The sequence below is a fragment of the Pezoporus occidentalis genome, unplaced genomic scaffold (assembly GCF_034315485.1).
Source record: "Pezoporus occidentalis ecotype Australia unplaced genomic scaffold, CSIRO_AGI_Poc_V1 ctg162, whole genome shotgun sequence".
NCBI lineage: Eukaryota > Metazoa > Chordata > Aves > Psittaciformes > Psittacidae > Pezoporus > Pezoporus occidentalis.
In genome coordinates this window covers 1,290,636-1,305,975 of record NW_026913447.1, presented here as the reverse complement: position 1 = coordinate 1,305,975, position 15,340 = coordinate 1,290,636, and the positions used below count along the sequence as shown (strand labels likewise).

Sequence of the window (15,340 nt, the reverse complement as noted above, 5' to 3'; positions counted from 1 at the left end):
TAATTATCCTGAAAGAAAGTAGCACATGCACATAGAGTAAATAGTGGAATTTTCAACAGTCCCATACTCCTTTTAGGTTAATTGCAGCTTTCAGTGGATAAAAGAATATAAGGGCTGGTTAAAGGAGATCCTGCTTTATTATTTTTGAAGTTGCCCCACCCAAGTTTTGTTCTCCCACACATTTAGTCCAGAGCACATGGAACGCAGCAATTTCAATGGAATGTACCCCAGCAATCTTTCCATTCCAGACCCCCACGTAGCTTTTTATACTTTAAAAACTGTTGAATGGGAGCCTACTACTTAGAATGCTGATCACTAAAAAGAAGTGCCAAGCCTTAATTAGCATAGTGTCTAGATTAAGACTGAGATTTTACACTACAACATACCTAACTGCCTCATCACTTTGAGAATTATCGAACAATGACTAGACCACAGGCTAAGAAGCAGGCATTTTCATAAGAACTGCAAACTTTTCAGCTCCCACATGACAATATAACAAATAGGCATTTCCAGAAATACCAGAAGTTAAGAGCTGGCAATTATCATTGGGAAATCCCAGTCCTTGGCTCTGCTTCTGACAATAGCTATTTTTTCTGAAGAACTACACTGTCAATTTTCAATTTCAAAAGACACTCCACTATTTTAATTATTTAGCATTGAAGATATTTGGAAACAAATACCAATTCTAAGCTTCATATTGTCCAGTCAACAAGCTAGCAGTTAGAAGAAAATTGGTCTGCTGTCAAATTGCAAGATGTGTTTTTCAGCTGATCTTCAACACTCACAGAAAACGGTCCTAAAAATTTTCAGGTTTCGCCTACAGATGTAAGTCAGAGAATGAAAACAATCCAACCCATTACAGCATTCACACAATATGCCTTTCCTACAGCAACTAATAACATAGTTAAAAACAAGTCTACCTAAACAGATTCCCTCTTTTCCTACATCTTAGTGTCAAAGAGCTAGGTATTTAAATGTGTGTAGGTGCCTAAAAATGTTAATGAGCATCTTGACATATTTAAGAAGCAGACAAAACATGTTTAGACAGGCTTACTATCGAAAAAAACACTCTGCCCTCATGTGCTTGTTTAAGATTGTTGAAGTCAGGCCACAAACTGACTAGTTACTTTAGAAAACAATTCCATCTCAAATTATTAGTAAGACATCAGTAGCACTAGCTTTCTTTTAATTGGATTATTTCAAACTCTGCTTTTCCAAGCAGAAACAGTGAAAAACTTCTGTTTTACTGAGTAGAGGCATTCATTCTCTATGGTGTGAATAAATTACAAAGCCTATAAACAAATTTAAGCTCTGAAGTGAGAGTTCCTGATACTACCACACCAACTTTTCCAAGCATTACAGGTAACATAGTCTTTTCAACAATTAAAATGGTCATCCTTTTAGGTTGTCAGCTTTTAGATGTTACTAACAGTTGGTTTTGGGTTTGATAATGAGGAACGAGAGGTGAAGAAAGAGTGGAGAAAATACAGCTTCTCAGGACTAGTTGTACTGTCAAGACCTAAGTGCAACTCCTGTTGCTCTGCCTACAGATTCCTGAAGTCTGCACATCCACTACTTAGCTTCCAGTCTCCCTCCTAGGCATCCTGTCCACAGATTTCTATTCCACAAGCATCCTCCTGTAACTACACATCACGCTTTGACAATACCCATTTGTGACGAGTGATAAATCTCATTCCTCCACTCAAATACACATGTTCACATGGCAACAGTCACTCCTAGGAAGGAGTACAGTGATCAAGTGTGTCAAGGAAAAAGTCAGTGGAGGTGCCTGCACACACAAAGAGAGAATCAGGTGAGCTAAGCAGCAAAAGCATGAAGTGAGGGGCCACTCTCCCATCTAAGAAGATTCACACTCCCATCTCTCAGCTTTTGAGTATATCAATTCTGCTAAATATCACAATTAGCAGCTTTATTTACTTGGATCTTCCTGCAGCTACTTGGCTGGCATACCCACCACTGTGCTTTAGGCCAGTAATCTCCAGGTGCAATTTGGCAATGCACTTTAGCCAAACAACAGCTGCTGCTCCTCTCACCATTCCTCTCAAGGCTGACTCTACAGTGAGACAGCGCGGAGAGTTAACCAGCTAAAACTCACCCCACACAGTTAAGTTTCCATCACTTTATGTTCCTAAATTGGCTTACTTCAGGGTCAGATACCCACCAAACCAGAAAGGCAGAGATGAAAGAAGAGGCAGCAGGGATACCTCTGCTGCAAGACTGGTGTAGCTACATCACCAAAGCAAAGCCCTACAGCAAGGACATAGAGACATACTCATGAATAACAGCAGTCGTGCACACTTTCAATTCATCCACTCCAGAACAGCCTAGAGAGCCTTAATATAACAATGAAGTTTCCTACATTCCGGCATATAGTTTTTATGTTAACAGCCTTACTGCTGGAGAAGTGTTAGTGTAATTCCTTTTCCTCATGCACACCTTGAAGACTTATTCCTACTCCTCACTTCTTCCTATTTCTTTATGCTACCAATGAGCTTGACGAGAAAGGTGCTGTTCCTTTCCCCAAGACACTTTCAGTTGTATAAAATAAGACATAAAACGTTTCCTCCAGAAACACAACTGAGGTGGGATGAGAAAAAGAGGCCCTCCATCCCTGCTGACTTTACACTTATCCCCAGTCCAAAAGCCTTATAAATTTAGATACAAATACAACTAATTCCAATTAAAACCACCCCCTCTTCCTCCTCCTCATGAACTATAGCTAAAGGCAGCTTCTGAAAACTGAAGGATAATTTTCCTTGCTTATCTTGCACAAAGTATGGAACAGTTCCTGATGGCTGTTTTGAATTATGCCCTTAAGGTTTGGCTTCAAAACTGAGGAAACCAGACTGTCATGGATTTAGACTGCTGTGCTCTTAATGCTGCATATCTAAATTTTAGGTATCTGAAAAATCCTTTGTGGTCGACTTTGTCTCCAGCCAGTAGACAGCAGTAGTTAGCAGTAGTATCAAAACAGCAATTACTTTCAGACTCCACTTGGTTTTGGGGAGAGGCATGAGTTATCAAGGATAAGTAGGTAAGGAGTAAGTGAACCAGTGCAATTTATAACAGTGGGTGGACTAGCTACAGCAAGATCTAGTTGCATCACACATGTCACTTAGCCTTTGCTCTAGAGTAGCAGCCCAGCCAACTACCATAAAAGCGTGAATGAAGTCATCCTAACACACAGGCACACCTAACTTCCATAACATCAAGTGTGTTCACGTATTAGCCAAGGGACCGTTCTCATTACTCAAGCAGATGCCTATAAAAAGTTTTACTGGTGTAGGTGAACCCAAAATAGCAATTGCTGCTACTCGTTGCAACAGGAGCAACAATGTTAGACCACAAAATTCTAGCAGTTCTAAACCAAACTGCATATTCAGTTAAATGAGACACCAGAGGCTTGTGACATTATTTTTTATTTATTGTGAAGTGGCACAAGAGACTGTGCTGATGGGTGATTCAGTCTGATGACTAACAAAAGCCAAACACGGCTTAAGTGGTTAAAAGCATCTCCCACTGCTCCCGAAGGTTGGTTGACATATTTAGCTCATTTATAGAAGTAATCTTTTTAGAAAGGGCTCTTGCTAAACTGAATGAGTGCTGCTGCTAGGAAGTGAATACAGCAGCTGCACCAAATACTAACCTGTAGCTCAGAAGACTTTTCTAAGCAGTAACCAGAATATCTGCAGATTACACCTCAACAGCATCTCTACCTTCTTCACAGCTACTGAAGTACATTACAAGCCAGCTGAAAACCCCACTCTAATGGTGTGCCATGAGACCATCTGTACATGAAAGCACAGCCTGTACTATGAAGTGTAATTTTATTTCTGAATGTCAAAACATTTGAATGAGCTCCATTTTCAAACCTAAAGCATCTTCACCAAACACTCTAGGATCCTATGTGAATCTGGCCATAACAAACAATACATCTCTTCTTTTCAAAGCAGCACACAAATTTAGGATGAAGGAGGGAACACTAGATTTTTCACACAGATCATGGAGACTCATTACAAACCCCACACAAAATCTGGAAAGCTAGTTAACCAAAGTCACCTATTTTCACTGATTGCTCACTGCGTTATCAAATAAGTATTAGACATGAGTGCATGACAAAAAGCTGGAATGGGTAATGGTAGGAAAAGAAAGATAAGAACAGGATGGGACTACAGCAACTCTGCTACTCCAAGGGAAGTATACTTACTATACAAGGTGAAGCTTGGGTCTCCACTGATACTACTATAGCAAGAGGCAATGTGATGTGCATTGTAATATATGATGTGCAATGTAAGGTCTCTCTAAATGCAGTTCTGAAGGGTCTCCTGTAAGACCTCCATATTTATGTCCTCACTCCTCAAGCTTCACATCCACTTCTCCTGTTCTCATATCCACCTCTCCTGTTGCACTAGAATTGATAAGCCACAGCTGCCCTAATTGCACAGCTGGTTCCTGTATTCTTGCTGACAAAGAAACCCTGCCACAGGCTGAGGAGACATTTCACTAAGTGCCTAAGCACCACACCGATAAGAATGGTATTATGCTCAAACAGATATATAATTAGGCAATAAAGTCCATATTAAGCTTAACCCTATGCCTGGAACAAAGTTTAAATCTGGGCACCAGCGCAATCTAACAGAAGATTTGCAGACCCCATACATGTGCATAATTCAGTTATAGAGAGCAAGGTAGTGAAATACTATTAGTTTGCATAGCCGATAATGGCTCTCTGAATAGAAACAGCTACTCCATACTGTTGTCTTTGTGCTTGGAAAAGTTTCTTCTCTGTAATTCATTAATCTACAACCTTATCAAGGTGGGAGTGAAGAACTTGTTTCCAGCATGGAAACCAGCAGTAAAGCTGAGCAGAAATACTTACGTCACTCTTCCTGAACTTTGCTTTTAAGCTCTTCATGCTGATCACATTCAACTTTCCAAAACTTTGAGCAGCGTTTTATCCTTCTTCAATACCTAAACAAAAAAAGAAAGAAAAATAAGATTCCAACTTGATACCATTCAGTTCACTGGCAGCCAAGTCTGAATTGAATTTGCATACCTATATCACCCTTTGCCGATTTAGTCCTCAAGCTCTAAAAAAGATTAACAGATAGCTAAGGGAAACTTTCTGTTTCTCCAAACTTAAAAGCAAGCCTAAGTCAGATCACAGAACAGAGCAAATCTTTACCAAAAACTCAAGTGTGTACCATGCTATACTAGCTACCTCTCAACATAATTAGATCACTGACATGTTCACACATGAAGCAGCTTTCTCTGCCCACTGCCTATTTTAACATTATCATCAGGGCAGCTATTTTGTAAAGTGGGAAAAGCAGAAGTATGCAAAGTCATTAATTAAAACTTTGCTGTCCTACAACTGTGGGTTGCGCTGGGTAGCAGAAATACCATCACTATTGTATGTACAAGTCTAACCATTAACAAAATTCAAAATTATACTTAAATCATGCACGACACATATGGGACAGTTCAATGCAACATAGCAGATAGAACCATCTGAGCAAGAACAGAGGTTTTCAGTGGAAGAACTGTTTTATACTTTTCCATGTAGGAAACTCTATGTGTATTCTTGGGAGTCATAGCTTCTTTTAATTTGGCATGTTCCACCTTCTTCCTTTTCAAGTGAAGAAAAGCAGCAGTTGCACAAACATATACAACTAACGTTACAGACAAGCTGCAAACTCTCACACGGGAAGAGGGACACAGTGCCTAGCCAGAGTTTCTTACTGGCTTCAATATAACACGTATCACCTATTCAAGACAAAAGTAATGGTGAACAGCATGTTAAAGTAGCATGACAATGTGCTTTTTGCTAGAGCACAGCAGAAAAACTTTATGGGAGGGCAACATACATCTGGATTGGGCAAAAGCATCTATACAACAATGTTAAAATTTCTACTTTTGGAGTATGGTCACTGGAATAGCCAGTCACTCTCATTTGCAAGTTTTAGCTGCTGTACAAATTCCTTCTGAAGGAACAGTTTAAAGTAGAGGATGTTCAGCTGTATAAACTTCCTCCCTCCACTCTAGAAAAAAAAGGAGGAAAAAAAAAAAATTACAAGTCTAGCCAGATAAATAAATAACTGAAATGAGGACTGGAACATAAATTCAAATAGGTTATGCAGGGTCACTGATGTTTCACATCACTCCCTAGAAACAGCTTGATAAGTAAAGTGAGATTCAGTTTTCTCATAAAACAAAGGCACATTGTTACTATGAGGCACATTGCTACGCTCTACATGGTCACTCTACTATGAATTTTAAAATGCAACTACACAGTACACTCTTAGTAGAATATATATGAATGCTTCGACAAAGTACAATGCTAAGTAGCATTCAGAAGCAGCAATTAGTGCTAAGTAAACATGTCATTTAGTTCAACCCCATATTTATCTGACAGCCATTTAAGACAAACATAAGTACATTTCTTCCAAAAATCCCATACACTGTATACACACAAATACATTTCCCACAGAGCATGCACCTCCAGTGTGTAATCTGGATGGGGTAATTCTGTAGGCTGTTAAAATACCATTATGTCTAATTAAATGACTCTAAATCTAATTATGCAGTCATTCTGAAGTCATATCAGATGCCTGACTGCTTTCAGGTGTATGAACGAGGGGTTTCATTCAAAGGTCTGCTTTTCATCTCAAGAAGAATGGACTTGTAGCATTTTGCTTAATTCTTTAGCATGCAAAAGGAAAAGGAAAAAGAAATTGCAAAAGCTTTTTCATTCTTTGGCTTAAGTGACAATTTCTGTGCTTTTTCCTGGGTTGAATGGAGTATTTGTAAAATGGGAACAAAAATTAAAAGGACAAGTTTTGAACAATCAAACCAAATGCATTATTTTAGGTTGCTCTGAGAGAAGCATATCACTTTATTTCTGCTACACCTACTCAAACTTTGGAGAAAGTGTTTAAATTGCACAACAGCTCTTATAACCTGCACTGGAAAGGAGCCTGAACCTCAGCAAAACCCAATATTCTCCTAAATCATTCTCTAGCAACAAGGATGATAAGCTTTGCAAAGACCAGAAATGCCAGGGTACAGACAAGACAAATACTATTACACTCATCTGGCCTCCTTTATGTACCATGCCAGGAAAAAAAAAAAAAAAAACAAAAAAGGAGAAAGGGAAAAAAAATTTATAAACAGTTTAATTACACCAGTTAATAAAACATAAAGAAACCGTGTGCATGGGGAACCAAAAACAAATCTTTCCTCACATGCAGATTGCCAAAGAATTGTCTGCTACAGGCTGTCTTTCCCCTTCCCACCCCCTCAGCATTTTTGGCTCTCATGAACAAAAGATTTGTTATAGCTCCCATGGAAGATAAAGTGCTCAACTATAGGGCTATGGGAGAAATGACAACTTATAGGTGTATGCACAGAATGGCTGTGAAGCTGGACTCTCATCTATGAGGAACCTGTAATAGAGTGTTATTAACAAGCTTTACAAGCTCTCCTAACATGCTACTTTTCCCCCTTTTGAGGAAGGAAGAAGGGAGGTGAGCTGTGTTTCTATTAGAAGCCAATTTATTTTCCCACAGGATACTTCATCTCTTGCGTAAGTGCATTTTAAACATTGAATGTGAAACTCAAGTCCTCAGCATAATTAAAAAAGCATGCACAAGCACACAAAAACAGCACTCCCAAGCTCAGTGTGTGTCACATCTGTATTTTTTCCATAAGAGATAGTTAAACATGAACATTAAGGTTACAGCGTGTGCACCATAATGCCCATAATTCTTCAGCTGTAGAGATAAAAACCCATGAAGTGGCAAGGGCTGCATTTTCTTGGCACTGTTTAAGGGAGGAAATCACCTCTCAAAGGGTATAATTATTGGAATTGATGCAAAAAGAGGTCAGTATCCTGATTCAGCAGGGCTTTATGACAAGTGTTCATTTGCCAGAGGGGGGATAAAGGAAACACCATTAATACACTCCTGTTTTACAAGATAGGAAATGACTACTAGAAATTCACTAGGGAGCACCAAGTCACTTCAAAACAGTATTTCTGCAATGAATCACAGGTATTAACAAGAAGCAATCTCTAATAGTGGCATTTCTCTGCTTTCAGAATAAACGTGATAATAAATACTAAGCACTGTCATTCTGTAGCCACAGCAAGTTAGCAGTAAAGAAGTGTTTAACTCCAGCGATTCTCAACAGCTAATCTTGATCACATACTTTTAACCATTAACTCCAAAATTAAGTATCTAGTTCTCTATCTCATCTTCCTTCAGCTTAATATTAATACATGGCTTTCAGCAATACATGCCACAGAAAACATCTTTAGATTGGTGGTAAACCAACCTGTAGTTAAACAACAGACGTTGAAGTGGTGGTAATCTTTGGCCTCAGTAATTTCACTGAAACTGTTTTAATACACAATGTAATCTTTAGGTTTAAATGTAGGAAACAGATTAGGATAATCTTCCCCACTGATTTACAATGAGATAAACAACAATAAACTGTTTTTTATTAGTGAACAACAATACTGACACATTTATTCCTTTCATTAAATTGCATTAAAGTCAGAGCAAGCGAGGCTTTCCAAACAGAGTACAATCAACTCCTTGAATGGCCAAAGATCCAGCAATGCAACAGTGAAACAGCCTTAATTTTACAATGTAAAACTACAGGTTTACAGTATAACTGTACACTGTGTACCCTGTTCATGCCAGTGACAGTGATCCTTTACTGGTAAGTGCTGAATTCAATTAAAAATCTTACATCTCTTGCCTTTCTGCAGCCAGGCACAATTCCTGCTGTCAACTAAGCTCCCTTCCCCTCCCAGAAATACTTCAGAAGACGTTTTTAACCTTGTGGGGTTACAGAAAGGTACTAGAGACTGCATGCAAGACGGCAAAATAAAAAGAAGGCGTGGCAAGGGAGGGGAAGGGAATAAAATGAAAACAAGAAAATAAAAAGGGTCTGGAAGAATACCGTTGCCACCATACTCTTACATCTCCTTTGTGTGAATACACCTACACTCACAAAGGAAAATAAGGGGCCCAAGAAGCATCTCCTCCCAAAGCACAACACGACCGTTTATTCTCTGGATGATCACTTTCTAAATCACAAGCTCTGCTCTGACCCAGAAGCACAAGCCTCTGTGGCAGCCAGTACTGCAGAGCAGGCAGAGGTATGCACACCACTAGTACCTCTTCTACTGCCCACCTTTAGAACCCAGCTTCTCAAACACTTCACATGCCTGAGCTCCCCTGATCTACAATACCAAGAACATGCCCAAACCTGAGCTTCGTCTCAGCACTGCCGAAGCCACAGGACCACCTGGAGGCATTAGCCATTGCCCAGCCTCTTCAGTTTCTTGCACATAAATGCAGCAAACTCATGCTGTTCTAAAAAAGATCCACCCAGCACTTCATCTCTGACTACCTTCTCATTTCCATCCAGCTGAGCATATTCTTCTCTATTTCTCAGGCCAAAGAAGAAAAGCATGGATGATGTGACCAAAAGCAATGGGAACATTTCCCCACTCTTTATCAGCATAGCTCAGTTTTTCCGTCTTGAGTAACCCATCCTCCTATCATAAGAAAAGTCAAATGGAACATAACTTTTTCAAACTTAATGTCACCTATAAAGACAAGTAATTCTTGGCTTGGTTACTGTACTATTACTTACTAATAAAAACACTGAAAAATGCACTGAGAAGCCCAAGTGCTTCCCAACAGTGGGAGTGATTTATATACAGTTAATCCAACTCTAAACAGAATCAGACATTAGAGATAGGAAGGGCCTTGGGTAACTTAGTACAATCCCTCAATCTGTTCACAAATCACTGGCAAGGATGTGCTGACCTGTACAAATGTAAGCATTTTGAGCGCAAAAATTAGAGCTCCATGGATATTACATCACCAATCTACAGCTATCACTCCACCCCCCAGAGTACTTTGCATCAACTCTCTACTCTTCTATTTGACATTCAGAATTTGCAAACGTTAAACTCCATTTTTGATGGATTCAGCTGAAGTAGGACCAGCCCCTGTGGAGATTGTACAGTCCATAAAACCCAGGCAAGACTGTCAAGGTGGGGGTATGTGCAGTTTCTTCAACAGTGTTTTCAGTTCTAGACAGCTAGAAGAAAGCCTGCATCAACAAGGCCTTCAACGCAGTAAATTACAGAAGATAAAAGAAAAATCAAAATGTGACATTGTCCCGAATTGTTTACTTAGCATAGCAGACAGCACTCCAGGTAAAATTATAGCTCAAGCAAAGTCCAGGCAAATTTGTAATTCATTCATTGCATACAACTTTACTCTGTTCTTACTCCAGTTCTTTTGTCTGGAAGTGTCTGTCAACACATACCCAGCTTACTGAAGAGCGGAGAACAAGAGACAAGACTTGCTGCATGAAGTGGGACATACTGCTGTCTTTCTCTGCTTTCAGTTTTCCCACGTCTAAAACAAAAAGGCCCCCCCTTGTGTGCAACTCAATTTTGAGACCATATTCTCTGGTTTGATCACACATAAGATACACTGCAGTTCTGAAGACTTTCCAATGTTCAATCCTTAGTCCAGCAGGGATAGATTGGAATTGAAGTATCCAGCTACAACTAGAAAGAGAGAAAAACAATGCAGAGTTGCACTTGTGAAACTCTAGTTGTTTAATAAGAAACATGGCTAACAACAGCTAGTACTTGCTTATACTTACTCCCTTCCTAATGTTCTGTGTCAACCATTCAACTAGATGCTCTTCAGAATCAGCAAACATGACAATCTGGATGGATGCAACATTAAATCTATGACGAGACATATCCATGACTTTCTTGATTAATGTTCTGAAATAGCCGAAGGCAGAACTAAGTCATCTATTAGGGCAGGAGTTAGGAAGATGGGAACATCAATGTAATTTACCTAGGACTCTTGGCAAGCCCCACTCTCATAAACTTATATTTTTTAAAAGGTCTTAGAAGGGTGTCCTGCTGAAAACTCCTGTAGTCTAGAAATGCTTTCAGAGATGGTGCTGATAGCTCCCCTATTCAGCTTCCAAATTCTCGGTAGGGAAAGTATTTTAGCTGATGAAATGCAATGCCTTCTTAACCATTACCCAAAAATGGAAAAAGTTGGGTTTGTTTCCACATATCAAAAAAATGTAACAGGAATTCAGGTATTTTCTATCCTGGAAGACTATCAATGCTATAAATACTAGGAGAATATCAGCAAGATCAACACCTAGATCTTGAAGATAATCAAGTTTTTAATCTGATTTTATTCAGGTTGTTGAAACTTATTTTCAATATCAGCAGCCTTAGGCACCATACAAATATTGGAGAAGACTCAGTGTTTACAAGACTTCTCCCAGCCATTGAGACCTATGAATCTCTAGATCTCCCTCAGAGTTATGCCGATGTCTCAGGACCTTGTTAACAAAATCTTCAGAAAGCACTCAAGTGTCAAAGTCCCCACAGACATCTCAGGGTGCCCCAGTGCCTTTGGGAGTCCAGACGTCTGCAGTAATCAACAATAGCTCCCTGTCTCTTAGCAGTTATGAGGAAAGTAGGGGAACATCCTCTGCTACTGAAGTTACAGAGTCATAGACAGACCAGTGTAGAAATTCTTTTTCTATTGTAATAACTGAACAAACTTGGCTCTCCACTTTACTCATCCCCTCCTACAGATTTATGTGAGAAAACCCATGCATCCTTTTACAGTATTTTGAATAACAGCAATGGCTTCCAGGCACAAAACCAAAGGGAGACTATGGCAGCTTTAGAAAATACACGTGTTACTACAGCATTCAGCTAAAATGCAAGATCTTCGTGCAGAGGAAGGACTTGAGTCAAGAACTAACACTTCCAAGGCAAATGCACCAACCATTAGGCTGGAGATTCTCTCCTCCAGAGGTGGTCTAAAGTTCAGCACACCAACTAACACCATTACTTTCAGGCACTACTGGCCATCCTATTCTGGATCTCCACACAATGGAAGGATGCTTTCTTTCACTGCTGTGTACTCCTGCTCCAGCAGTCCTGGGCAAGTACCTGGACCAGTAGCTAGTCCTAAGTACCAGTGAGATCTTCAGTTACTTCCACGCTTCACCAGACTCACATTTGTCTCTGGCAGTCTAACAGCGATGAGCTCTAATCTATTTACCTAAATTACAGGTACTTGCACTACTTCCTCTATACCCTAAGAGTGTATTATTAGATGACCCTCAAAATGTAAGGAGCAGCAAGGACTGACAACTCTGAAAACAAGCCCCAAGGTACCTCAAACGCAGAGCTATCGCTTGTGTGCGTTCATAGGGACCTAGACAGCAATTCCAAGGAACAAGGCAGGAGAACAGGCTTCTCAGACATGCAGGAAGTATGCATGCAGCAGGAGAGACAGTTTCTCGAATCTATAACCCCAAAAGATGTTATGGACGGATATGTTCCCACATTCGGGATTGCCATTAAGCAAGCCACTAAAGCTTTAACTGGATTTGTTCTAGTTTTTTGGTTTTGCTCTGTTACCTCAAGCATTATCCCTAGGCAAAAAGAACTAGCCCACAATCAGCTCTCAAGAGGAATGTGATTAGGGTATTATTGCAGTAGGATTTAGAAATTGTCAACATATCGCACAATAAGTTGGCTTTCATGTTTCTCCAGGCACTGCTTCTTCCCCAAAAGAGGCACAAACTGCTTATGAGGGAGAGGAGGGAAGAAAAGTAACATAGTAAGGAACATACAAAAGGAGGAAAAAAAAATAAAGAGATGAGGCAAGTGAGCAAACCCTCTTGTGAAATGCTTACATAGCTTCATGAGATGAGCAGCCTCCTGCCTAGTCTCTTCTCCACTTGATGTTATCCATCTCTCCATTCGGGGGGGAGAGGGGAGGAGGTAGCATTTTATGCTTTGCTAGCAGATGCACTCTTGGAAGAGGGAAGAGGGCCAGTATTTTTAGAGACTGGAAGGATGGATATCTGCTACTGCAGAGCGACTTCTTGGCACTGAGCTTGGCTTCAACTCAAGAGAACCTTAAGCTCATATAAAGCCTTGCTCTACTCAAATGCTTTTTCACTCTGGTTCATATGGCTGTTATGCAATTCTTCTATTAGTAAATAGAATCTCATTGACAGCTTTTCATGAGTGTCCCGAGACAAAAGCCAAGCAGGTCACTCACAGACATTTACTTAATTCATTTACTCCTACTTAATCTAGGACATCAGAAGGCCTTTCCAAAATAACGTATGGGTATTTTTTTGATATTTGATTATTATTTTTTTTTAGTAACACACACTAACCTGCTGCCCACTGGGACAAATGAAAGAAAGAAAACAATAAAGGAGGAAAAGAGAAACTGCACCTTCCACCAAAGTGGCACCAGATTTGCAAGTGGTTTACATCAGCTCTGTAATAAGCATGCTCACACTCACTATAGAAACAAACAGGAAAATTTGTTAAGATCCTGCAGTGATGTTACAGCAATATTTAACGAGTCTTTTCACCAGGGAGAAACTTAAGAATGTCACAAGTGGCAACAGCAGAAGGCTTGTGCTGCCAAGCACCGTGCGAAAGAAAGCAAAGTCTTCAGCGTGTTCTGTTGGAAGTTAGAAGCTCAGGTTCCTGGTTAAACTGACGCGACAGCAGGCTATTCGATTACTTTTAACAGCTAAACAAAATCTTGGTGTTTCAAGCCCCCGCTGCCAGGGGAAGGCGCAGACCCGCAGCCAGGCCGCCCCCCTCGGGCTCACACTAGAAACGCGGAGACAAATCGCCCCACCGCAGCACCGGGACAACCGGGAACACCTTTCTTAGCGGAGCGAGGAAACACGAGGATCTCCCCGGGGACGGGCACCGGCAGCGGGACTGACGCGGCGGCGCTGGGGCGCCGGGACGAAGCCGGACCCGCGCTGTCAGGGACGGGGCGAGCCCCCACTGACCCCGCGGCTCCGCTCGGGGCTGAAGGGGCTCCCGGCGAGCCGCCGAAGGGCACCGAGGTGCTACTGCTCACCGCCGCAGGCAGCTGTCACCCCCGCGGGGAGGGAAAGCGACCCCGCAGAACAATAAACAAAGTGAATACAAACCAAGAGCCACGCACAGGCTGCGCTCCCCACGCCGGCGAGACAGGGCTCTGGGGAAGCGAAGGCAGAAGTTTCCTCCTGTTGCGCCCCACAGAGGGTGTCTCCCCTCAGACTCCGGCGGTTGCAGCCCCCCGCGGTCGGCGGCGGAGGCGGGGGCAGGTGGTCGCCGCACACAAAGCCCCTATTCACAGCGCCCGCCACCGTGTGTGTGTGTGTGTGTGTGTGCGTGCGTGTGTGTGTGCGTGTGGGTGTACACGCAACCTCTCTCCGCCACCACCGGTGCCTCACGCCGAGCCGCGCTCACCTCATGTGGGGAACCGCGTCCCGCTACCACCGTCCCCGCCGCCGGCAGCCGAGCCGAGCCGAGCCGAGCCGAGCCGAGCCGAGCCGAGCCGAGCCGAGCCGAGCCGAGCCGAAGGCGGAACGGCGCCGCCGCGCGCCCCGGGACACTCGGCCGCTCGGCGCGGATAGGGCGGGATGGGGGGGGTGGTGGTGGGAGGCGTGACATCACTCCGCGGCCACGTGACCGCGGGGCTCCGGCCCCCCGCAGGGAAAGGGAAGGGAACGGAAGGGGAGGGGGGGGAATTTGTGCGCGAGGAGACCGGGTGGGTCACGTGTCGGCGGGCGTTGCGCGGGGATCCCGCGCCGAGGAGCGGGATGCTGAGGGGAGGGGGCAGGAGGAGGGGTCGCGGTCGAGGGTGTGCGCGGTGCCGGGAGCGCACCCTGGCCTCGACGGGGCTGGTGGTGTGTCGGGAGGTGGGTGCCAGGGCCCGTCACTGCATGCCGTCCTCTAGAGAAAGCTGGAGGCAGGCAAGTAACAATGCCGAGTTCTTCAAGGAGTGCAAGTGCTTGAGCGCATAGGAGAAGTCGTGCACTTCAGTTCTCTCCAAAGCTTCCCTGTGCGTCAAGTTCCCCTTTCTCAGCCCCCTAGGTAGGAAGGACTGCTTCAGAACGAAGGGAAGTGGGATACTTCGTGTTTAATATCCAGATCAGTGGCTGGTGTAGTGTTTGGTTACGCAGGAGCTTAGAGGTTTGAAAATCAGAAGCGGGCTTTATAGCTGTGCCAGGGTACTGCTTCACTGGACGTGCTCCAGAAGTCTCTGTGTAGGCCAAAGGCCTCTTTTCGAACTTGAACCTCCAGAGCGCCCTTTTCAAGTCTTCTGGCAAGCCAATGGCAAACCACCTCACTATATGACTGAAAAGGTCACTTTTGCCTTCTTCCATGCAAGGAACTCTGGAATTTGTCTACAATTTGTCCTGATAAGTGACT

General features: G+C 42.6%; 1 protein-coding gene across 2 annotated transcripts in view; it reads right to left on the bottom strand.

Moving 5' to 3' along the window:
* The window catches only part of RAI14 (retinoic acid induced 14), an 87,462-nt gene extending 72,941 nt beyond the window's left edge, over positions 1-14,521 (bottom strand). For both annotated transcript variants that reach the window (XM_062612900.1, XM_062612901.1), the window contains exons 1-2: positions 14,375-14,521; positions 4,901-4,992 (exon numbers count right to left, since the gene is read on the bottom strand). In XM_062612900.1, coding sequence (XP_062468884.1) covers positions 4,901-4,936 — 36 coding nt within the window. In that variant the 5' untranslated portion in view covers positions 4,937-4,992; positions 14,375-14,521. The remainder of the gene's footprint in view (positions 1-4,900; positions 4,993-14,374) is intronic.
* Between the last annotated feature and the right edge of the window lie 819 nt (positions 14,522-15,340).